Consider the following 25,060-nt stretch of genomic DNA (forward strand, 5'->3'; position numbering starts at 1 on the left):
GTAACAGAGAACACATTCTGAAATACTTCACAATGGGTAGAGGGAGCAGCGCTTTCTTAGATACCCACTGGGCAAAAACCTGCTTTTCCCTGTACTGATAATGAGATGTTTTTGGTAGAGAAACCTTGCATTTTATAATTAACATTTGCACTCCAAGTTATTTCAATATGGTGAGCGGAATCTATGAGAAGGCTTATTGATGAAGCTGGAATGAATGGTTGTCACTTGGACAGGTTAGGGAAAGCTTAGCATGACTGACAGACCAGTCATACGTTCGTTGACTTTGATGGAAGCTCCAAAGAGAACCACGGGGCTTGCTCCCAAGTAACTGTACAAGCCTGAGATGGCTAATTGCCATTTCAAAAGATTATCTTGCTATTTCTTAGGGCCTTGCCTGACGAAAGGCTTGCAGGGAAATGTCTGTCAGAGACTGGTTGGCTTCTACCAAGAGGAAGGAAACACGGTTCAGTCTTGTGTGGAGAGTTTGAAAGTAGGCCTGAGGTTCATCTGCTTCCTCTGCCCCTACGAAGTCTCTGGGTTCCACAACTGGGGTTAAAAGATACCCCACATTCATACAAATGTTGCACCTCGCAGTTGAAGAATTCATTTCTAGGCCTAGTGAGAGGAGCAGGAGAAAAGTACGTAAGCCCATGCAAGGGAGGAAGGAGGCTGAGGAAGATAATGGCCAAAATGAAGTACTGAGTGGCACTCTAGCCGAAAAATGGCTGGTATGGCTAACAGTAGACTGCACAGCAAGGAGAGGACATCCTTGGGCCACAGGACTAAGACTCCTATCATCCCTAACCACTGGGCATGCTGCCTGCGAGTCAGGAGTCCAGCCACATCTAGAAAGCCACCAATTTGTCACTCGCTGCGCCTACGGGTGTTGATGTTCCTGCTCTTTTATTTTATATGCTAAAGCTGTTTGGATACCTTCTTTAAGTTTAAATAAACTTTAAGCCTTGAGGCTGGGGAAACTAACCTCAATTTCTAATCAAAGGATCGTCAACTTGGTGCCCTCCAGATGTTCTACACTACAGCAACCATCATCCTTGGCTGGGACTGATGGGAGTTGGTAGTCCAAAACAGATGGAGGGCTAAGAGAAAAAGATTTGTCTAGATGGGCTGCAAAGAGGTAAGGATTCTGCACTCCTCGTCCACACTCCCCTTCTCAGCCCCCCCCCCAACTTCTGGGTGTCTGTGACAGGTCATGGTTAAACAGTTTAAACACACACCTGAAATTGCTGCTATCGCATCCAGGTTGACCCTTAAGAGACTGATTTTTTGGGGGGAGGGAGTTTCATGATTTAAAGGAAAAATCAGGGGGGGCACCTGTGCAGTTTGCAGTTCTAGGTACCAGAGATTTCTGGGTTAAAGAAAGCAACAACATTTCTAGTCCTCCAGATCATGGTGGCTGATGCTCTCTGGGTACTGTGTGATTCTCAACTCCCATTACCTCTCAGCAAGCATGGCTAACCATTGAGATGATGGGAGTTTTAGTTCAATGTCATCTGAAAAGCCCCACATTGGCTACTCCAATTTTAGAGCTATATTGCCTCTGTGGATAATGATAATAATAATTTAGATATTATAGCTAACATGGTCCTCCTCCCGTAGCTTGCTGTCTTGACATACAGCAATATTTTTAATACCGTATCTCCCTTTACTAGACAGCCAGGCCCAACATCCATTTGGGTGGATAAAAAGTGTCTACTCGTGACAATAACAGGAGCGGCTGAAGTTTTCTGTGTGCACATAATTCCTGGCATCACACAGGGATGCCATAATTCATTCAGCTGCCTGCCTTGTCCTCCCAAATAACTTTCAAAGTTTGCTGGCAAGAGTAAGGCACCTCATCTGTTTGCGCAAAAGTAGTGACAGTCTTCTGTCCAGCAGTCTAATGAGAATAAATAACCCTACTGCTGAGCAAATGCAAACAGTCAAGATCATAAAAGCCTTCTGATTGCCAAAGAACAAGTAGCAACCTTCTCCTGCAGCTGTTGTTTTGCTCATCATACACGATCAAACCAGGTATAGGGAATCCAAACAGAGGCCTATTCAGATATATACTACCAGCTGGGTACAAGCTACTCAAGGTATTTACTTAAGTCATTAAAATATGAAATAGGCTTTAAGAGCAATTAACGAGTGTCAAGTAATAAGCCCAATGCCTGGTGCAGGCTACACGGCAGTAAAGAAAAGTTCCAGCTGGCTTTAGCATGATAAGAGAGGTTTATTCTAAGCCAAGGTATTTTTTAAATCCACCTTCAAGTGAAGAGTATCATGGAGTTACATATGGTGCATTCCCCCCCCCCCTTCATACTGAACACAAAATGTGAAACTTAAACTTTGCCTGCCTCAACGGTGTGGTTGTATTTGCACATCTGGCAACCATAAACCAATAACAAACCTTGGCTTATCATTGTGGTTTGCTTGGAGCAGAACAAACCACAATCTCTGGCTTGGATGCAACCCTAAACAAGGGATTGTGGTTTGCTTCTCCCCAGCATGAACTAGGAGGAGCAATGTGCATGGCTCATCTCTTACTCTGATCTGAAAACATGCTTAGTGGGCCAATTTAGACATCGCAGCAAGGCATAGTTCAGGAAGCTTAACCATGGCATGTGTGGCGCTTGAACTGATAAACCATAATTTGAGATCAGATAGCAAAACAGAATCTGGACTCATGTACCTTGATCCTCAACTGCTGAGTGGCAGTTGTAAACCATGGCTTTCCTCATGCATAGGAAACATGGTTTGGCATGATGTCTTAACTTGAGCAACTATAAACTGTAGCTTTTGCATGAGAACTCTTCCTCCCTATGGCACACTCAAATATGAAGGGCAGAGGATGAAGGCTTCTGTCATCTTACATGGTCAGCAATATGCCAGACTATACCTCAGCATCCAATGTCCGCAGCTCCTCACATACATACCATCAAAGAGAATTTTCTGGCAGAATATTTCTGTTGAGGATTTAGGAGTCACTGGTTTGTTTTTTAAATTGTCTTCACTTGCATTAGACCCTCTATGTTGTGTGTTAGAAGCCAAGCTCATTGTATTAATTTATGTTACAGACTGAGCTTGTCCAGTTGGCAGATTAAGACTCCTACATTTCCCCCTAAACTGATGTGTATTATCTCTGTCTCAATCTTTGCATTGCACTATATTAAACTCTTACGTAACAGTTCCCATCTATTATGCAAACCACACCTCAATCCAGTTTGCTCTCCAATAAGGCAACATTAAAATTGCAGCATCGCTTACAAAAAAGGGCGGTTTAGTTTGACTAAAAACCAGCATCACTTGAACAAAACAAATTCCTCTTCCCTTGTGTAAAACAAGATTGGGGGGCGGGGATTACAGGCCCTTCCTTCATTCCAGGTGCCTGAATGTTTGATGATGGTCCCTTAAAATCTGACAGCAGGTTTGCCTTGAAATTTGGCAGCAGGTTTGTTAGGTAGGGGTATATTTGGTTAATAGCAGCACCCAAGCCTGAAATGTTGTGGTGGGTGCAAAAACCTAATCTGGTTGAATTTAAAGTTCTTCAATTAGTAAAAAGTTGGTTAATATATTTTTTAATAGCAACCCCCCCAAAAAAAACACACACACACACACACACACACACACACACACACACACACCAGAGGGGGCTCTGCAATGCAACAGGGTGAAGTAACCTGTTTCAGTTGGCATGGCAGGGAGAAAAAAAAGTGATGGGAGCAAGAGTTTTTAAGTTGTGGCCCCGATGGTTGTGTGCACACTCATGTGCATACCAGTGTCATCTGGGCTCCACCTCAGGCAGCAAAATATCTGTGGCCAAGGGCAGATCCATGCCATACCTATAAAATGCATCCAACACACATTTGAAGAAGAAGAAGAAGAAGAAGAAGAAGAAGAAGAAGAAGAAGAAGAAGAAGAAGAGGAGTAGTTTGGATTTGATATCCCGCTTTATCACTACCCGAAGGAGTCTCAAAGCGGCTAACATTCTCCTTCCCCTTCCTCCCCCACAACAAACACTCTGTGAGGTGAGTGGGGCTGAGAGACTTCAAAGAAGTGTGACTAGCCCAAGGTCAGCCAGCAGCTGCATGTGGAGGAGCGGGGACGCGAACCCGGTTCACCAAATTACAAGTCTACTGCTCTTAACCACTACACCAGCACATGCCCCCCCCCTTAAAATAATCACAGGAACTGTAGTTTGTTAATGGTACTGGAAATTGTAGATATGTGAGGGGGAAACTACAGTTCACAGGATTCTTGGGTGGGGGAGCTGCGTGCTTCTAAATGTATTTTGACTGTGCTTTAAATATATGGTGTGGCTCTGCCTTGATAATGAACAGACAAAACCCCTGTCAAGTGTTTGGTAAGCGTCCAAGTCTCTTTGGCTTCGTTGGCTGAAACACTGATAAGTGGGGTGCTTAGTCTGAAAAATTGGTTTACACTGCCTACACCCCCCCCAAAAAGGTAGAGATAATTTGTAAAAGAAAACGAACCCAGATCTAAAAATTTAGGGAAGAGAATAGGAATACCCCCCAGGAGCATCATCTCCCACCCCCTGTCTATGGTCCTTGGTGTTAGCTATACCTGGTTGTTATTCTGTACACAATGGATGTAAGAAGTGTGTTAATTAGGTTTTTCAATTACGTAGAAAATTAATGAAGCATAAACATATAGTGGAAAAGTGAGGGAGGCATAAATTTGCTTCCCAGCCATAGCCTCACATAGGAAAAAGGGTACATTATGGGATGTAGAAGAACATTTTCTAACACACAGGTTTCTCCTCATAGACTGCAGCCCAATTTAAGTAAAACATTTAAACTCAACACAGGAACAGACAGATAGGCTAAGGAAATCCCCACCCCCCGCCCCACAGCTCTTTTCTTCTTTTGCAATAGCAGCCACTTGTGCCAGGAATTCAATTAGCGATAAGGAATCATTCCAGCATCCGGTTACACAGTTATGAGTAAGCACAGCATTCATTTTCAGTGAAAGGAAATGGGGTAACATCTCCTGAAGGCTCCAAGCCTGTATTCAGAGTGGCAAGTGCCCTCGAGTAACAGCAGCACCCACAGACCTTGCCTGTATTTCGGTCGGCCTCAAACCAGGGAAGAACAGCTGGTTTGAGAAGATGGTTGTTCCTCGCCTCTGCCCCAGTGATTACTGCAGCTTTGGCTGTCGGGCTTTGCTTGCTGCCAAAGAAAAGGTTTGACATTTCATAGCAGCTCAAGCCCTGTTTGGCCACAGAGGGACATGGACCAGAAGGAGCAAGCCTGTAGCTATAGGCTACAACCTCCTCCTGTTGACATTCCTCGATTATGGCAGCTAAAGTTGGGGTGCCCTGAGCCAGGAGTTGCCAGCATTCCTAGGCCTGTGAGCACATTTGGATTTCTGAACAAAGTGCTGCGGGTGCCGATAAGCAAACAAACCTTAATATGAATCAACCTGGACCCTGCGATCATCACCTGAGGCCTATCTTCGTGTGTCTCCACCACATGACGTCTGGAGGGTAGCAACACAAGAATGGGCCTTTTCTGTGGTTGCTCCCCACTGGTGGAATGCTCTCCCCAAGCAAGTTCACTTGACATCTTCATTACATATCTTTGGGTGCCAAGCTAAAACATTTCTCTTCAACCTGACCTTTGGCTGATTAACGTGCTATGGCCTTTTGAATGTGTTTTGTAGGTGGGTGGGTTATTGGTTTGTTTTTATTTTCGTTTCTGTTTTATTCAGTGATATATTTCTAGAAAAGAGCTGGACCACACCATGAATGCCTCTGTCATTCTCTTAGAATGGCAAAAGCGCCCACCTGAGAGGTGTTGGACCTGAGTTCCAGTGAGTTCTGGCTGGAAAAAAAGCCTTGGTTTTACTACATATTCTTGTGTTTTCATTTTGTATTTTTATGGTGTGAACTACCCTGTGATCTTCGGATTAAGGGCGGTACAGTGGAACCTCGGTTCTCGAACATCTCCGTTTTTGAACATTTCGTTTTTCGAATGCCGTAAACCTGGGAGTAAATGCTTCGGTTTCCGAACTCACTTCAGAAGTCGAACATGCCATGTGGCTTCCGTATTGAGTTTTCGGTTCTTGAATGTTTCGGAACTCAAACGGTCTTCCAGAATGGATTACGTTCGAAAACCGAGGTTCCACTGTACAGTCGCACCTTGGAAGTCAAACGGAATCCGTTCCGGAAGTCCGTTCGACTTCTAAAACGTTTGGAAACCAAGGCACGGCTTCAGATTGGCTGCAGGAAGCTCCTGGAGCCAATCAGAAGCCCCGTTGGAAGTTTGAGTTCTAAAAGAATGTTTGCAAACTGCAACAATCACTTCTGGGTTTGCAGCATTCGGGAGCCAAAACGTCAGATTTCCAGGGCACCTGACAACCAAGGTACGACTGTATACAAATTTAATCAGTTAATAATGATAATAAATAACAGTCAGAAAAGTCCAGTCAGAAACATCCAGCGCTCAAAACCACTGGAAGTTCCTTTGCCATGTTCTAAAATGCTCTTTGGTGTCTCTTTCAAGACATAAAAACAGAGCTGCAAAGATCTGCTCCGAGGGGCCTCACCTGCTAAAGCTGGAATAGAGACCTTGTTCCACTCCCACGGCTGGTCGTACTCGTCTGCAGGCCTGTCGTCGTCCTGTGGCAACTTGCTCTCTCTCAAGCGCTGACTCACGACGCTTTCCGAATCCGACTCCACGCCGTTGCCTTCAGGTTCGTAAGGTGTGTCGTACAGCTGGATGTCTTTCTGCTGGGGCTTCACACTGTCTTGCCTCTGGAATTCTATAGGGAGGTAAAGAAATAATTGGGTTAATTTGCTTGCTTACGGCAGCACGCAAGCAGCATGAGGCCAGGGGGCGAGGGAAGCCCTCCTAAGATGGCGGATGAATGCAAACATCAAAACGGCACAGTACACAAATGGGAAGCTGCTAAAAGGTTTCCATATTTAACTTTTCCTCTCGAGCAGAAAAAGACGAGAAACAGATCAATGATTTCAATAACAGTTTACTAGAACACTTGCAACATCTAGTAGTTTCTTCCTCTCTCTTTCTTTCGCCAGATGGCAAAATAAGTCAACCAAAATAGCAGTGAAGATAAGAAATGATACCCTAATTAAAGCAATAGTTTAGAGAAAGCCTGTTTTATCTGCAGCTCAAGAGGCCCAACACAGCCCCACTCCACAATTTCATGTACAGTTGTATCTTGGTTCATGAACACCTTGCGAGTCAAACATTTTGGCTCCCGGATGCCGCAAACCCGGAAGTGAGTGTTCCGGTTTGTGAACGTTCTTTGGAACCCAAACGTCCGACGCGGCTTCCGTGGCTTCTGATTGGTTGCAGGAGTTTCCTGCGGCCAATTGGAAGCCGTGCCTTGGTTTTCGAACGTTTTGGAAGTCGAATGGACTTCCGGAACGGATTCCATTCGACTTCTGAGGTACCACTGTATTATGGCATCTCAGGGGCTCGACAATCTCTGTGAACAATACCGTCTTATATGAAATGTGGGGCAGAACTTTAATACCCCATTTCTGAAGTCTGCTCATCTTTAGCTGTCATAGAACCCTCCCACCAATTCATGCTTAATCATTATGCGGCTTCATGTTTCTAAAATTCACATATGAAATCAGCTTTAGATGGTCAATATTGGGCCGGCTAAGACAGGATTTGTTGAATGCTGGAAGCTCACGAACTGGAGGATGAATAAATACTTGAAATTCCTAAGGGCCTGAATCAAATTGTAAGCGGCTCGGGCAACTTCAGGCATGAATTGCAGCCTCTTGCCTTAGAAATCCATAATACGGAAGACTCCTCAAACATTTAGCTTAAGTCACAAGCTATTTTTATTGTTTGTCAATGAAATCGGGAAGTGACAGGGCAGGTAGTGGTTCTCTGTCTTTTAAAGAGAAATCGTGAACATTACACCTAAAGCAAAAAGAGAAGAGACTAGCCTGATGCAAATGTAACACTTAACTGTGGCTAGCCTAGTCTCTTGCCTTAACCCTGTTTAAGATCCTCTTACATACAGTAAAACTGCCTGAACTACAACCTGTTCCCAGAGGATGTGTCTAGTGAGGCAACAACAGGACCTGCTTGGCATAAGCTACAAAGGCCTTGAGAAACTGCTGTAAACACATATCCATCAACTGCCCCAGAAAAAGGGACACCTCATTTTTCTTGAGAGAGGACAGTGACCAAAATGGCCATCACAATTTCACGTAATTTGGGGCTGCACTTTTTTTAAAGCATGGCATCCAAAAAATATGTGGGTTTTTGGGGGGGGGGTGCTGCACAAGATCGCTGCCCTGAAAAAGCATTTTCGGGGCTGTGATCTTGTGCGGTGCCCCCAAATGTGCATTTTTTGGCACTGTGTCTGAGAAAGGCGCTTTTTGGTGGGGCTGCAATCTCACGTGGGGTCACATGGCTCACACAGGAGTGCAAACCCAAAAGATGATGTCCTGGATTTGGGTTGTGTCATGTTGGAATGTATGTAACCATGGTTTGGTCAATGTCAACTTAAAAGGTAAAGGTAAAGGGACCCCTGACCGTTAGGTCCAGTCGCGGACGACTCTGGGGTTGAGGCGCTCATCTCGCTTTACTGGCTGAGGGAGCCGGCGTACAGCTTCTGGGTCATGTGGCCAGCATGACTAAGCCACTTCTGGCGAACCAGAGCAGCGTACGGAAACACCGTTTACCTTCCTGCCACAGCAGTATCTATTTATCTACTTGCACTTTGACGTGCTTTCGAACTGCTATGTTGGCAGGAGCTGGGACAGAACAACGGGAGCTCCCCCATGCCGCGGGGATTCGAACAGCCGACCTTCTGATCGGCGAGCCTTAGGCTCTGTGGTTTAGACCACAGCGCCACCCACGTCCCTTAATATCAACTTAATGCTTAATAATAATAACTAATGCAAACTTGCTTCAAGCCATGATCTCACTTTCAGTTTTGCAGCCAACCCTTAACCACGGTTTAGTTATTTACACACACTGCTGAACCCATGATTAAATGGGGGGGGGAAGCACTATGGTGAAGCATTATGTTTCCTATAAGGCCATTGTCTAGGCGTACCAATATTAAAACACCTTTAATTTGTTTTGAGTTTCAATTTTACTCAACCGTAGTCAATGGAAAGGATTTCCCTGAAAGTGAAATCAAAATACACTTCCCCCTTCACAAACTGTGCTGTAAGCACAGCACTAACATGATGGATTCTGACAGCTCTGCCTGGACCAGAATACCTAAGTATCAGCTATACTTAAGAGGCAGAACTGGGGCATTTTCCATCATGAAAGCTGTAATTGCTACTACTGCTTTAAGCTTTAAAATGCAGCTTGGAACGACCAAGGAATCAAACTGTGTGTGTTAACTCTACTTGGGAGCCTAGCTTTGGGGATTATAAGGCCATGAGGAGTGTGTGTGTGTGTGTGTGTGTGTGTGTATGAAAGAGAAAGAGAGAGAATGACTGGGGGTGGGGAGAAGAGCAATCGAAAGACTGTCCTGAACAAAAGGCTTTCAAGCTCTCTTTGAAGATTACATTATAATGCCCTGGTTTTGTGATTATTAATATTATCCTTTGATCTCTTAATGCCAATGAAGAAAATGCTTTTTTGTTGTAAAATCATGCTTATTGATATAAGTTCAGCGACAGTACAGCCCCCGTCTAATTTTCAGTGTCATATAAAATGTTATTAACAGGTAAGAGGGGATAAAATGGAAAAGTATAAACCCCGACCAGCACCTTTTTAATACCTGTATATACCGGTAGGCTGCAATCTGATATCCACTAATATGGGAATAAACACTACTGAACTCAGTGGGGTTTTATTCTGCATAGACATGTAAATATTGAACTGTTAATTTTAGTGCTTGTCCCTTGATGCCCTGCCTTTCACCTTTCCCCACAATTCCCATCCTTTCTTCAAGGACAGCAATCTCAAGCAGGCCACCCGTCTTACTTTACCCTTACAACAACATTAGGAGGAAATTGTGCAGCAAGACACATCTTTCCTAAGGGCATCTGCAAATTGCATGACTGGATTTCAGCCAGGGTTCTGTTGGCTGGGGGATAATCTACAAATAGGCCCTGGATCTACAAATAGGGACTGCATGCTCCTTGAAGCCACAGACTTGAAGCTGATCTGGCTCAGGTGGTGACAGCGACTGGCATGCCATTTTATTGGGTTTGGATGGCATGCCAACTGCACCCTTTCCTGGATAAATTGAGCCTAGGGCATGGTCATTCACGATCTTGTGATTTCCAGATTGTACTATTGCAATGCACTTTACACAGGCCTACTGTTAAATGTAAGGGACGCGGGTGGCTCTGTGGGTTAAACCACTGAGCCTAGGGCTTGCCAATCAGAAGGTCAGCGGTTCGAAACCCTGCGACGGGGTGAGCTCCTGTTGCTCGGTCCCTTCTCCTGCCAACCTAGCAGTCCGAAAGCAAGTCAAAGTGCAAGTAGATAAATAGGTACCGCTCCAGTGAGAAGGTAAATGGCATTTCTGTGCACTGCTCTGGTTCGCCAGAAGCGGCTTAGTCATGCTGGCAACATGACCCAGAAGCTGTATGCCGGCTCCCTTGGCCAGTAAAGCGAGATGAGCGCCGCAACCCCAGAGTCGTCCGCAACTGGAACAAATGGTCAGGGGTCCCTTTACCTTTACCCTTTACTGTTAAACGAAACAGGCACAAATTGTCACTGCTAGATTTTTTATAATGATGGACTGTCTGTGCCCAGTATATGTTTATGTATTCTCACAGATTCCCATGGTATGAAATTCACATTGTTTTAATGTTAAGTAAGATAGCTAGTATTTGTTGGTAGAACCCAAATGTATGACATGCCAAGCTAGATTCTGTCATGTTTCATTTGTGATATGGCAGCAGCTAATGAGATGTGTGCACTAGGGTCTGGACGTATTCCTAAAATGAAATTCTTTGCACGTTTACTAGGAAGAAAGTCCCAGTTAATTTAAGGGATTTATCCCCCATTTAGTATGTACAGAACTGCAGCTCGATAGCAATTGTGATTCTCAGAAACTAGTTGCAACAACGTAAGAGTAAATACTCTTGAGTCTATTGTTGTTTTTATTTAAGAAAATATTGCATATGAAATCTGGAAGGAACTCCAAGGCAGAGGGTAAGCCCCCAGCCCCCAGTGCCTTTAAACTAAACCGAGCCAACCCATCCTAGAAATCAGCGAGGATTCTCAAAAGCTGGGTTTAATTTTCGCTGTTAAAAATACACTCAACATACTCATTTAATAGAGAAACTGAAGAAGCTATCTTTTGTTAGGCACTGGGGGAAGAGGGAGCCAGTTTTAGCTTATCATGATTAATCCCTGTCTTTCCAAGCCCTAAGTATGAAGAATGTGAAACAATATGTACTAGAAGGAGTTTAGGAGATTTGGCACGGGAAACTTCTGGCACACTGTCTGGCCACACCAAAAAATAGAAAAATCCCAGGGGGAAAACACAAGGGGGGAGGGAGGAGACCCAAGCTGGTTCACCCTCAAGAATAGTCAGGACAACCCTATCTGCTTGTTAAAACTCTGAGAATCAAGTTACATGTGACAGATAGAGAGGTTTGAAGGTAGAGCGTGCTGGCCCTTTTAAAGATGGAAATTCCATTTTCTGGGGAGCAAGTAAAAATGGGAAGTGGGAAAGGCACCCACTTTACCTGCTAGCCCCTCTCTTTCCAATCCCTTCTATGGGATCAGCTTCTTCCCCATGGTCTATATTCTGCTCTGTTCTATATTCTGCCCCATGGTCTATATTCTGCTCTGGTCAGACCTCACCTGGAATACTGTGTCCAGTTCTGGGCACCACAGTTCAAGAAAGATACTGACAAGCTGGAGCGTGTCCAGAAGAGGGCTACCAAAATGGTCAAAGGCCTGGAAACAATGCCTTATGAGGAACGGCTTAGGGAGCTGGGTATGTTTAGCCTGGAGAAGAGAAGGCTAAGGGGTGATATGATAGCCATGTTCAAATATATAAAAGGATGTCATATGGAGGATGGAGAAAGGTTGTTTTCTGCTGCTCCATAGAAGTGGACACAGAGCAATGGATTCAAACTACAAGAAAGAAGATTCCACCTAAACATGAGGAAGAACTTCCTGACAGTGAGAGCTGTTCGGCAGTGGAATTTGCTACCAAGGAGTGTGGTGGAGTCTCCTTCTTTGGAGGTCTTAAAGCGGAGGCTTGGCAGCCATCTGTCAGGAATGCTTTGATGGTGTTTCCTGCTTGGCAGGGGGTTGGACTGGATGGCCCTTGTGGTCTCTTCCAACTCTATGATTCTATGATTCTATGGTCAGTAGACTCCCATTACCCATATATGTGTCAGTGTGACATGCAGTTTGGATCACTCAGTCCTCATAGAAAACCATAGTGCTGGGATTCGATTCATTTCACTCTTTCCCTTTAGCCTATGGAAGCAAGAAACCACGGTCCTCACACTTAACATTGAATGCAACCTAGAAAATATGATTCATTTCCATTCAAAACCACGGTGGGTAAGTCAAGAACAAACCATGGCTCAACAAACTGGTCTGCCTGGGGTGAAACAAACCATGATCTCCAGTATGGATGTAATGCTAAGCCAAGTTAGCTGCCCCAGCTTACTAAAGAGAAGGAGTGAAGAAGGAGAGTTCACTGCATTCATGGCGAACCATCTGCCACACAGAGGGTAGTGGGGTGGGGAGGGGGATCTTAAAGATGGGAACAAAGATTTAATGGCTGGAAATACACCCAGTGGCATTTGATGCTGAAACTGAAATGCGTTCTCTGTCGAAGCAACCGATGCAGCAAGGAAAGGTTAATTCAGAAGACAGGAGGTAGCTGGGCTCTTCCACCCTACTTGACCAAGCTAGGCTACAGAGTTAGATGCCACAGTACAAACTACTGAGATTAAGTGTTGGCATTTCAAAATGCTGGATTCAATTCAGCTCTGCTCCACAGGCCTTTAAGTCCCCCTGAGGATTAAGGAACAGAGATGAAAGGTTATGCAGTTGCTCCTGGACCCAGAAGCGACTAAACAGCTGTTCGAATGTGGGTTAGAGGGTTGGTGCCTCCTCACTGTGCCAACTCCCCGAAAAGTCCTCTGTGTACAATACCTGTGCTTTGGAGGAAATGGGAAGGGGCCCTCTGGGAGCAGTAACTCTGGCTGTTTGCCCAGTCTTCTGAGTCACCGGGGATTGGGCTCTCTTGAGAAATAGATCACCTTTGATCACCCTTTGCTTGCTTAAATTTGTCGTAACCAAGCTCGGTAACTGGCGGAGGGCCCAGACGACAGCTGGGAACTGACATGGAGTATACTCAGCCTCTCTCATGGCCCCATCTCTGCCAACTGGCATTGGGAGGGCTGTTCCACAAAACACAGAGGCACCCATGCTCTTTTTTTTGCATCTGCAAAGGTTTCCTGCACCATAAAAGTGATCCACTTCACAAGGGCTGGGGGAGCTTTGAACTGCAGAAATTCTACAGAGACAACCATCAAGAGTCTGTCTCAGCGCTCTCAGATTCCTTCCTATAAACTTAAAAATTTAAGACTGTCATCATGCAGCCCCCAGTGAAGGAGCTGTGGTGCTCTTCACAATCCTAGATTTGTATGAAGTCAGGGCAGGGTTTCTGAGCAATGTGATTAGGTCCTAATGAAAATGACCAGAAAGTAACTTTTATGCGACAGCTATGATCACAATGCCTCACATTTGCTCGTGTTGATCCTGTGTCTGCTACTTTTGCCCCTTCCATTTCTTCCAGAAATCAGTTGCCATTCCTTGATTTGTAGCTGTGGCCTTCCCACTGACAATACATAGGCTGAAAGATTTCTAGGACAGGAACCTGTCTTACTGACTTGCGTTTCTTTGCAAAGTGCCCTATAATGAATATATCCGGGTCCCAAATATTCCTCTCTACCATGGCATGACCAGGAAACAGAACCCAGGTTGCTTTGCATGGAATTTTGAGGTGCTTTCAAATATGCAGGCAAACAGATGCATGCTAACAGCTTATTTATTTGTCTTGGGCTGGGGCACTGTGGAGGGGTTTTTGTTGGAGGGGGTATTGTTGCTGTTGATACTGTAACTTTGTTTTGGATTTATGTGGAAATTGTTCAGTTTGGTTGTATACTTTTTGAAGTTTTGTTTATTATTTATAACTGCTTTTATGTTTGTGGTTAGGTGGGTTTTTTTATACGTGGGTGGCGCTGTGGGTTAAACCACAGAGCCTAGGGCTTGCTGATCAGAAGGTCGGCAGTTCGAATCCTCACGACGGGGTGAGCTCCTGTTGCTCAGTCCCAGGTCCTGCCCACCTAGCAGTTCGAAAACACGTCAAAGTAGATAAATAGGTACCGCTCCGGCGGGAAGGCAAATGGTGTTTCCGTGCGCTGCTCTGGTTCATCAGAAGCGGCTTAGTCATGCTGGCCACATGACCCGGAAGCTGTATGCTGGCTCCCTTGGCCAGTAACGTGAGATGAGCGCCGCAACCCCAGAGTCGGACACAACTGGACCTAATGGTCAGCGGTCCCTTTACCTTTTTTAAAGCCACATTGAGCATAGTTTTAACTTTGGAAAGATGGCATACAAATAAAATGATTGACTGATTGACTCCAAATAGGAGGCAGCTTGATTTTGCAATGGCCAAGATTTGCCACGGTCCAGGAATGGATTTAAGCCCCATTCCCAGCTTTCATTTTGTGGTTCATCTCAAGTGCCCAAATGCCATGGGCCAGTGGCGGACCTCCGTGCCTCTAATTTCAGGAGCGCCCTGTGCAACGCCAAAATCTGCCACCCCCTGGCTGTTGGTCCATCTAGATGGTCCATCTCCCAGCCCTGCCTGGAAGTGTCTGAAGATTCACTCCGATCTGTTCTACAAAGCTCTCTTCCTCTCTGTACATTCTGCCCCGTGATAACAGCAGTCACTTTGCTAGTAAACAGTAAGCGCCCCCTCTCCGCCTCTCCCAAAGATTGGCTCTTCACAGCTGTGTGTGTAAAAAAACCAACCCCTGCAGCCTCTTTGACAGCAATGCAGGCAAGCAGGCAAGCAAGCATCCAGTGCAGAACCGAGTGCGTGGGAAGGTTTGCATGCCTCACTGATATCGGGTAATTAAATACAGACATACATTAACCAGCAGGCTAATCAACTGTGCCATGACAAATCTGGCCTGATTCAACCCTGTGTCAAACTCCAAGGAGTGCTGACCCAAATAGATCGGCAATAAGGAAGACAAATGGATTCGCACATTTTGTCCGCAGATTCAAACCTGGAGCCTTACTGCTTGCTACTTGCTCTCTTATCGTGACTATTCAGTCAACTTTCTGTTTTTTTGTTTTTTTGGTTTTAGAAAATCCATGTTAACCAAGCTTTTGTTTAACCTGATCTGACAGCGCTGATAACATGCTGGAAATTAAAGCTTCTGTGCAGCAGAAGTTTCTGAACAGCTCGCCAATGAAATCAATTTCTAGCTGGAGCACAACTGACTGCTATTTATGCTTGCCAGTTTTTTAAAGGGCTACAATATAGCAATGGGGGGGGGGGGGAGGAACGCAACAGCAGCTCTAGGCGGTGTACTTTTAACATGCATTTGTGAACACTGGCTACTTTATGATGTTCTGTGGCTGTGCAGAGGGGTTCATGTGACTGTATGTTGCTGAGACCCTTTGAGGGATAAGGTGTCTCTCGTGTGTCATTCCTCATAAACGCATTAGCTGCCAACCCCAGAGATCTGGCTATGAATAGGTTATCCCACCTACAGAACTCCCAAATACACCTATAGCTAATTCCTGATGGTAGAAACTGGACTGGCCAGTTTCACAGACAGTGGGCAAATCTGGCCTGTTGCAATGTCAGATCCAAGTGCTGGGGTTTTCATCCACATGTGGAAAAATGGTTGTCTCCGAGGTTTTTTTTTTTTGTACTTGGGAGACAACCATTTTCCCACATGTGGATGAATGGAAGCCTATCACAAATATGGGAGAAGGGGGGGGCTGGCATGGTGGCTAAGCCAGGTGACCCCCCCATGGTTTGGGATACCTTAGTGTCTGGAAGAAGAGCAACTTCTGCCCATTCTCAAAATGTGCTAGACTGCAGCTTATTTACTTTGTCACTGTAGGTCGACCACTCATGTCACCTTGCCCATCCATGAGGCGACTGCCTCAGGTGGCAGGGCCCACAGGGGCAGCAGAGCCAGATGTTTATCCTTCTCCCCCACCCCTTGCTCCACCACAAAATTATTTGGATCACAACCCAATAAAGATATCCCTGTGTCTTTCATGTTGCCCGTTCAATTTACCTTTTCAAAAAGTCTTCCTAACAAACTCCCCCCAGCAACAAGAGACAGAGATCCAACTAACCAATCGATGCTCTGACACTTGCAGATGTTTGTGGAAGGGTTGCATTTTGTACCCAGAGTATTAATTAAACCAATAAGCAGCTAAGGAGGACAGGCAGCAGCAGTGCTTTTCAGGCTGTGTGCTGGTGTGCACTACTTTGCCGTGAGGCATTCATTAATTTTAAGCTCCTAAGAGCCCCAAACACCCACCGACAGAGGCGGCACCCACTTGGTGTCAACGTGTTTTAGTGCTCCGGCCTTGCCTTCTCCCACTCACTTTTCGCTCTACCACATCTCTGCCATGTGGGTGACTGGATCATCCCACCACTCCTGATGTAGAGACTCAGAATGATCTGCCCTCTGAAGAGGTTTTCCGTTGCCTCTCTGCATGAGGCACTGATCTGTGATTGCTGCTTTTCTTTGTTAATTTTTTAAAAATTAATATTTTCTAATTTACATTTCAAAATATTCATTTAAACAACCTTAAATCAATGACTTCCCTTCTTCTCTTTCCATGGTTCAATTTGCATACCATACATCCCTCCATATTTTACATGAACTAAGCCATTCAGTAACCCGTTGTTACATCCATCGAAACTTATTTACACTGTTGAATTTATCTTAATGCTTCCAGCGTTTTTAAACAAACACAATTTTCACCCATATATTCAGTAAAAATATTCCAGTCTTCTTTAAACATACACTCTTCTTGTTCTCTTATTCTATATGTTAAATCTGCAAGCTGCGTGTATTCCATCCATTTAAGTTGCCATTCTTCTTTGGTTGGGACCTCGCTCGTTTTCCATTATTGGGCTAACAAAACACGGGCCGCAGTAGTAGCATACATAAATAAATAGTCTTTTTTGACACCTGGGAATTTTCCTCTGAATTATCTCCAACAAAAAGGACTCTGTTTTTCTTTTTTCTTTTTGAAAGGTACATTTAAACATTTTTGTGATTGCCGCAGGCACAGAACAGTGGCTCACAGACACACAAAGGGAACGGGGGCTTCATTGTGGCCATGCAATTCTTACTCTGTTGTGTTCTAATGTAAGCAGTTTGTGTGTGTGAGAGAGAGACACTAACTATTTATTATTATTATTATTATTATTATTATTATTATTATTATTATTATGATTATTATTATTTTCAGAAAAATGTGCCTAAGCTTAGGAAACTCTGTTCACAGATGAACCAAGCCAGACGGTAATTATAATTTTTTAAAAAAGGAAGAGAGTTATTTCATTAAGAGGGGTTGCAGGTTATTCCAGACTTCAGTGCTGCATCTCAAGGATGTGAAAGAAGCTTTCCTTTAGGGGAAAGCTACAGTCTTCGAAGAGAACTGCTGTTGAAGAATCAGTCACAGCATTACAGAAGCCAGCAACAGCTGGCAAGGTAAGGTTGACAGCCGTCTGACTGCAGCCCACTGGCAACAGATTCCTGTTGTGTTCTTCTTACTTCCCTGCCATGACTTTCCCCGTTTCCCTGAGATTTCCCTTATGCACCAGAGGTTTGCTCTGCAAATGGTTATGTTTAAAGTCCCTGGCCTAAAGCATGGTACGCACACAAAGGTGGATTCAAGCATTTTAACACAGAGATCGGTGTCAACTCTGGTTATGTTTTCTGACAAACGAACAGGAATACAGGGAGCTTACCTTACACCTAAATCAGATCACTGAGCTCAACCTAGAGCTCAGAATTATCTACAGCAGCGCTTCCAAACTTCCCTCCACCCATGGACCGCATGAAAACAGCTGAGGGTCTTGGTGGACTACTTTTTCTGCCTGTTGTGGCAATTCCAATGCACTGTGCTAGATTTTTAATTGCGTTTTTCACAAACACGCTGCCAAATACCTGGCTGAAGCTCGTGGGCTGCTGGTGATCTGTGGACCACAGGCTGTACCACTGAGCAATGGCCTTTCCCCATCGAAATGCTTTTCGGTGTCTATTTGTCCTATCCTGGCATATTATGCAATTTGCCGTAGCCCTACCCTATGCACATATACCACAGACTAGGGCAGGGGTCAGCAAACTTACTGCGCCTCGGGCCGGTGTCTCCAGCGCCAATCGCACGGCGGGCCAGAGGGTGGGGGAGCGCACACGCTATTTCCAGCACACTTCCGGGTTGGAGGAGCACCGGAAATAGCTTGTGCACATGTGCACAGGCCTCCTCCAACCCAGATGTGCACCGGAAATAATGCTTGTGCATGCGCACAGGCTATTTCCGGTGCTCCTCCGACCCGGAAGTTGGCAGCCGCGCCGCCCTGCGTTGGTAAGAGTGTGCAGCGGCAGCGGGACACCGGGGGCTGGATAAATGAGTCCTCAGGCTGTTATCTGGCCCCCGGGCCATAGCTTGGAGACCTCTGATCTGGAGCAACAAGCAAATATTGCATGAAGATTCCTCTTTACATACCGCTCCCCACTCCTTTAAAATTAACTCCTGACTACCAACGGCAAGTACAATTCTGGCTCTCTCTTACGTGAGATTAAGAGACCAAGAGCTGTAGAATCATGTAGTCAACCCCCCCTCCCAAACTCAGTTCCTATCTCTCTCCCACTTTTAAGAAATACTGGGCAGTCCCTATTTTCCAGGGACAGTCCTGGATTTACAGAAGCTGTCCTAGTTTCTGATTTGATCCTGTCCCACTCTTCCTTAGGACACCCCTATTTTCATTGGAAGGTATGGAGTTATGTGATCCCCGAGCCAAAGAGATAAAGACAACCTTTAGAATACATCTGAAGACAGCCCTGTATAGGGAAGGTTTTTTTTAAAAGTTTAATGTTTTATTATATTTTTCTGTATGTTGGAAGCTGTCCAGGGTGACTTGGGCAACCCAGTCAGATGGGCGGTGTATAAATATTATTATTATTGAATAGGATGTCCCTGTTTTCATCGGAGAAATGTTGGAGGGTGTGTAAAAACCATGGTTCAGGCTAACAAGAATTTGAAATGCATTTTCAAACTGGTTTTCCGGATAGGAATCCTAGCTAAGTCTTATCTCAGTTAAATGACCAGCGTGGAAGGATCCTAAAAGCAGAGTTAAAGCAACAAGGGGAAAGTCTCCTCTCAAGAAGAGGAGAAAGCATGTGAGCCACGGATGACTCTGAATCTCTTAGCCTCCATTGAGGAGCCAGTGTTGTGTCTACATTGCCAGTGATGTCTGGTTCCTCTGCAGGAGTGTCAGACCACGCCAATCAATTCACCAAGAGCAAACTTGGTACTGTAGATCACACCAACTAGCACACAGCATACCACAAGAGTATAACAAAGCTCGATTTGTGATCATGTTCTTAGCGGATGCACTCTCAAAGGGCCTTTTGAGGAGGCAGAAAATATTCCTGCTGGATTACTTAGATAAGAGTCACTTCCCTGTACAAAAGGCTGGGGTATTTTGTTCATTTCCTTAGTTGGAGAACTTGGCTCACCTTCTCCTGCAGAACATAAAGGAAAGCTGGTTTGCAGTGGAAATTATGTGACAGTGTTTCCTACAGTCTTCGGGGAGGAAACCATCTCTAAGGATTAAAAAAAAAAAGGCCCCGTGTAACCACTTGGTACTGGCCCAAGCACACAAACAGCGCAGAGGGGTTCAAAGTACAATACATACCACATGTCTCAAGAGCTGGGTTAATATTAAGGAGAGTGCATGGACCAAAAAACAATTTCTGAGCACATAATGTACACACTAGATACAAGCTACTCATTACTTCATTCTGGGAGCTGGCGTGGTTAGACAAGTCCAGCATTCAACAACAATATCTTTAAGCTTCTAGTCCCTTTATTTATTCAATCTCAGGCCCCAATGTCCCTCAGTCTCCTCATGCCTCTTTCCTTCCCTGCTCGCCCCATTTTGTAACAAAGGAATCCCAAGATAGTTGGGCCAATAAAATAACACAAAACACTGTGGGCAGGTAGTTTTTGCTAACTTATCTCTGAGGCTGACATATGCCAGTCTTTTTATTTATGTTCCGAGGCTGTGTGTCACTGCACACTTAGCTCTGTGTGGGGGACAGGCAGGCGGCAATAGTGCAAGACAGCTCTTGCCTTCAAGCTCTGCTTGTGGGCTCCTCAGAAGACACAAAGCAAGATGCTGGACTGGTCTGATCTGGCCAGACTGCTCTCACTTTCTTAATTAAGAAAAAAAGCAACAACGACGCAAATGCCATAGCCTGTCCTTTCATCACAGTTCTGCTTATTATAAGGGGAGAAATGACAGCCGCCATGAAATTGCAGCTGATCAACCTTGCATCTTCCTTCAGATATTAAAATCATTAAAATCCTTCTCCGTTTTCTTTTCTGCACGCCTTGTGCATCACCCTCCTCTCCCTTTCCTAGGCTCTTGCTTTTCTTGGCCCAACTGCTCCCACCTTTTTCTGCTTCTTCTACTAATACTCAATCCCCCCTACCCCCAGAGCAGAGTTTCTTGTCACCCCATCTAGCCTTACCTTGGGTTCCTATTTCTTAGCCTGCTCCCTATCTTGCTCCCTTTCTGCCTCTGGTTTCCCAGTCCCAAAGCTCAGTCTGCCTGTGACACAAGTGTACATAGGAAGTGTAGATAGGGACACGGGTGGCACTGTGGTCTGAACCACTGAGCCTCTTGGGCTTGCTGATCAGAAGGTCGGCAGCTTGAATCCCTGCAACCGAGTGAGTTCCTATTGCTCTGTCCCAGCTCCTGCCAACCTAGCAGTTCAAAAGCATGCCAGTGCTAGTAGATAAAAAGGTACTGCTGCGGCGGGAAGGTAAACAGCATTTCCACACGCTCTGGTTTCCATCACGGTGTTCCATTGCACCAGAAGTGGTTTAGTCATGCTGGCCACATGAGCCAGAAAGCTGTCTGTGGACAAACGCTGGCTCCTTCAGCCTGAAAGCAAGATGAGTGCTGCAACCCCATACAGTGGTACCTCGAGTTACAGACACCTCAGGTTACAAATGCTTCAGGTTACAAACTCCGTTGACCTGGAAGAGTTACCGCAAGTTGAGACCTTTGCCCCAGGATGAGAACGGAAATTGTGTGCCACTGGCACAGTGGCACCAAGAGGTCCCTTTGGCAAAAGCACGCCTCTAGTTAAGAACAGTTTCAGGTTAAGAACAGACCTCCAGAACGAATTAAGTTCGTAACTAGAGGTACCATGGTAGTTGCCTTTGACTGGACTTAACTGTCCAGGGGTCCTTTATCTTTACCTTTACGGTTTTTACATGGGAAGAGCCCGATGGATCAGGCCAGTGGCATCCTGTTTTCACAGGGGCCAACCAGATGCTTCTTGGAAGACAGAGGCTTCATCACAACTTCACACCGCCCTGGCAGTTTGAACATTGCCAGTGAGCGGGGGCAAATTTCTGCCTTGTCTGTACACCTGCACTTCTGCAGGTAGGGGGATCCTGGGATGGAATGATCCTCACCCAACAGAAAGATACCTACGGAGAGAAAACTAGCCAGCCAAGAAGAAGAGTCTGAGCCAGCCTAGAAGAAGAACCGGCTTTTGCATGGAAGATCATTTTGTCAGGTGGGTTATCACCCGCAGTACAATCTAGACACAAAGTGAGGCCTCCTCTATGCAAACTTGGTCTTTAGCAGTCACTTGCTTTCTGCTGTTTGCATGCAGGGCTGGTTATCAGTGTTCGTCTCTTCGCTTCCACACACTCCTGCCCACCAGCCCTGCATTTGGATACACTCATTCCAGAAAGCAATCTTTGCTAACCTGGTCCTCTTCCAGATGTTGTAGGCCACTATTTCCAACTGATGAGAGTTCTGGTCCTAAACATATGGAAGGGCACCGGCTTGGGGAAAAGCTGCCATACAGCATGCCCACCCCCACAGGCACAGCATTCTACATCAATGTACGAACAGATTAGAAACATCTGGAATTATTTATGCAAAAGCTAAGACGGCGGTGATGTTTTTGTTTCGCTCCATCATTCTTAAGGAAAGGTAATTGTTTGGTTTCATATTCCATGCGATAGCGTCAACCACTTTGCTGGGTTTTCTCTTTTCCGTGCTGCACTTCAGTCAGAAACCACATTTGAACAAAAGCAAAACAAAAAACCCCACAGTCAACATTACATATTAGCTCTAAAAGGTCTTGGCTCACCAACCTTTATTCTATTCTATTATTTTTTTCATTTCAAACTGCATTATGATCTTAGAAACAGTTTGCGGTATGGGCTCACTCTCCTTTTATTTCTGTCCCCATTAAAAAAAAAACAAGCATAAAGAAAAACCAGACCCCACCCCAGCTGTGACAATCGCAATATGTCACAGAGCTCAAGCTTCTTATGCAATGCTGCATCCTTCAGCTTTGCAGGTACAATAGCCCTTCTCCTCTTCCAATGGCTTAGCCCCCTCTTCCCTCCCCAGCTGCTAATACCCCCCACCCCTTCCTGCTCTGCTGCTCTCATTCTTATTTTCTATGAAATGGCAGGGAGGTGGAAGGGACTTCCCCAGAGGAAAAACGTGGTGGAGGGAGATGCCCGGCTGCAAAAGTGAATTTAAATCATTTACACCCGGCCTTTTCACAACTGCACGAGGCGGCTCTTCATATCAACTGGAACAATGTGCAAACTCTGTACGATAAAACAAACATTAGACCTGTTAAACATTAAACAGCAGCAGCAAAGGCACAGCCCTCCAAACGGACAGGCCTTTTCAAAGGTATCTAGAGACCCCGAGCGAGAAACTCTGCTGAATCTCTTGGGCGGGTGGTAGTGAAGACTCCACAGAACCAAAGCAAATAGCTGAGGATGCCTTGCTGGCAATCTAACCTCAAGGGGCAAAATTATCTCCGAGCAGAGGTCTCAATATCCTTAATTTAAAAGAGGCTTCCTCAACCTGGTGCCCTCAAGGTGTTTTGGACTACAGCTCCCATCAGCCCAAGCCAGCATCTCTAAGAAATTATGGAAATTACAGTCCAAAACATACAAATGCACCAAGCTGGGGAAGGCCACCTTAGAAAGGTGAGTTGGCTCATGCAGGGAGATGCCCCACTGTTCAAAATTAGCCAGGCACATTTTGCACCTGGCTTTCAACCACTTGTGACCAAGTGAATATGCCTGGGTACCAGGATGGCACCTGACATCTCCACCATCTGGAGGTGCATGCCTGGGGATCACTGGATCTGGACTGTTTTCACACATGAATACCCCATCCTGTGGAATTCTATCATATATTTTATCTGCACAATCAGAGTGAACTTCTGGAAGCAAAATGCTTTCTCTGTGCAACCTGAGAAGGAGCAGTCATCATTAAGAAAGAGGTGGGAAGTGGTCAACATATATATATGCACTTTCCCTAGATCAAGTGACTCAAATCCTCAAATTTCTTAACCGAGCTCAAGGCTGTCATCTGAACTAGCCAGATGTTTAACTGAGAATCAATCACAGTCAGTCCATCGTTGGAAAAACAAGACTTTAGAGCCATCTTGCCCCAAAATGGCAACGAGACACTGCGTGTTGTCAACTGCAACCTTTGTTTAAGGAGCCATTTATCTAACACTGCTCTCTCCCGTGTGCTAATACAGGGAATGAAAGGCAAGAACCAGCACATTAAATTTGATCCAGATTCTCACCAGCAACCAGCCCAGTTGGCACCGAATTAGCTGGGTACCTGATTGCCAGCCAAGGCTCACTAGCAGGCAGACTGAAGCATTCTTTGCCCGCTGCAGTTCCTGGGCTGTCTTCAACAGCAACTCCTCACAGAATGCATTCTCATAGTCAATGGTCTACAAAAGACACAGATAACTGTCTCAAGGTCTTGGCTCTCAAAAGGCACGTAGCTGGTGTATCAGATGCAACTGATCAAAAGCACTCCTGGCCACTTCTGCCACCTGCTAATCCAACCTCAGTTTCAGGAGGATGCCTGAACTGCTGCCTGCCTGCTACACAGATGCCATTGGGCAGGTTGCAAGGTTTGCTCTTTCTGCCAAGGCAGGCCGCACCAGAAGGCTGCAGCGTAATTGAACAACTGCTGTCTGCTTTTCAAAGCAGTGCCAAGGAAGGTGTGGGTTGCAAACAGGGGAAGGGAAAATAGGCAAGCTGTCTGGAGGAGAGGCAAAGAGGCGAATACTGTGTCCTATTCCCGGTCTACTGTGGACTGAAATAATATCTCTGGTTTATGACACCCTTGTAGAAAATGGGAGAGACCACACTGTAGCATTGGGATCCACTGCAGGCTGAAGAGCAGTCTGGTATCAAGGAATAGAAGGCATACTCTAAATATACTGGGGCTCAGAATCAAGATATTCAACAGTGGCACAATCTGAAATACACACTATAGATAGATAGGAATAGGAATAGGAATAGGAATAGGAATAGGAATAATTTATTATTGGCCAAGTACATTTTCCAACATACTTGGAATTTGTTTCGGCTACATTGCAATGTAAACATACAGACACTGTTCCTCTCACAATACAAAGAAGCAAAGAAACCCCACCCATATTTTACCTCCCCTTAAGCTATACAACTATGAATTTAACAATTTAATGGCACAAGGGAAAAAACTATTCTTGTGCCTGGCCGATTTTGTATATGAAGTCCTGTAGCGACGTCCAGATGGAAGTAAATCAAGCAGATGATGACCGGGATGTAAAGGATCTGCTACAATTCTCTCTGCTCTCTTCCTAACTCGGGTAGCATAAATTGTCTCTATTGAAGGCAAGCTAACACCAATTACCCTTTCTGCAATTCTTACAGCTCGTTGGAGCCTTTTCTTGTCTCTCTTGGAGGCTGTACCGTACCAAGCT

The 25,060-nt window shown here is 45.2% G+C and overlaps 1 protein-coding gene across 1 annotated transcript in view; it reads right to left on the reverse strand.

The window, feature by feature from the left end:
* SHB (SH2 domain containing adaptor protein B) overlaps positions 1 to 25,060 on the reverse strand; it is a 131,597-nt gene that overhangs the window by 37,650 nt on the left and 68,887 nt on the right. Inside the window, 1 exon segment of the mRNA XM_033172933.1 lies at positions 6,568 to 6,783. Within this exon segment, the coding sequence (XP_033028824.1) occupies positions 6,568 to 6,783 (216 nt within the window).

This window comes from Lacerta agilis, chromosome 16 (genome assembly GCF_009819535.1).
Source record: "Lacerta agilis isolate rLacAgi1 chromosome 16, rLacAgi1.pri, whole genome shotgun sequence".
In the NCBI taxonomy this organism is placed as follows: domain Eukaryota; kingdom Metazoa; phylum Chordata; class Lepidosauria; order Squamata; family Lacertidae; genus Lacerta; species Lacerta agilis.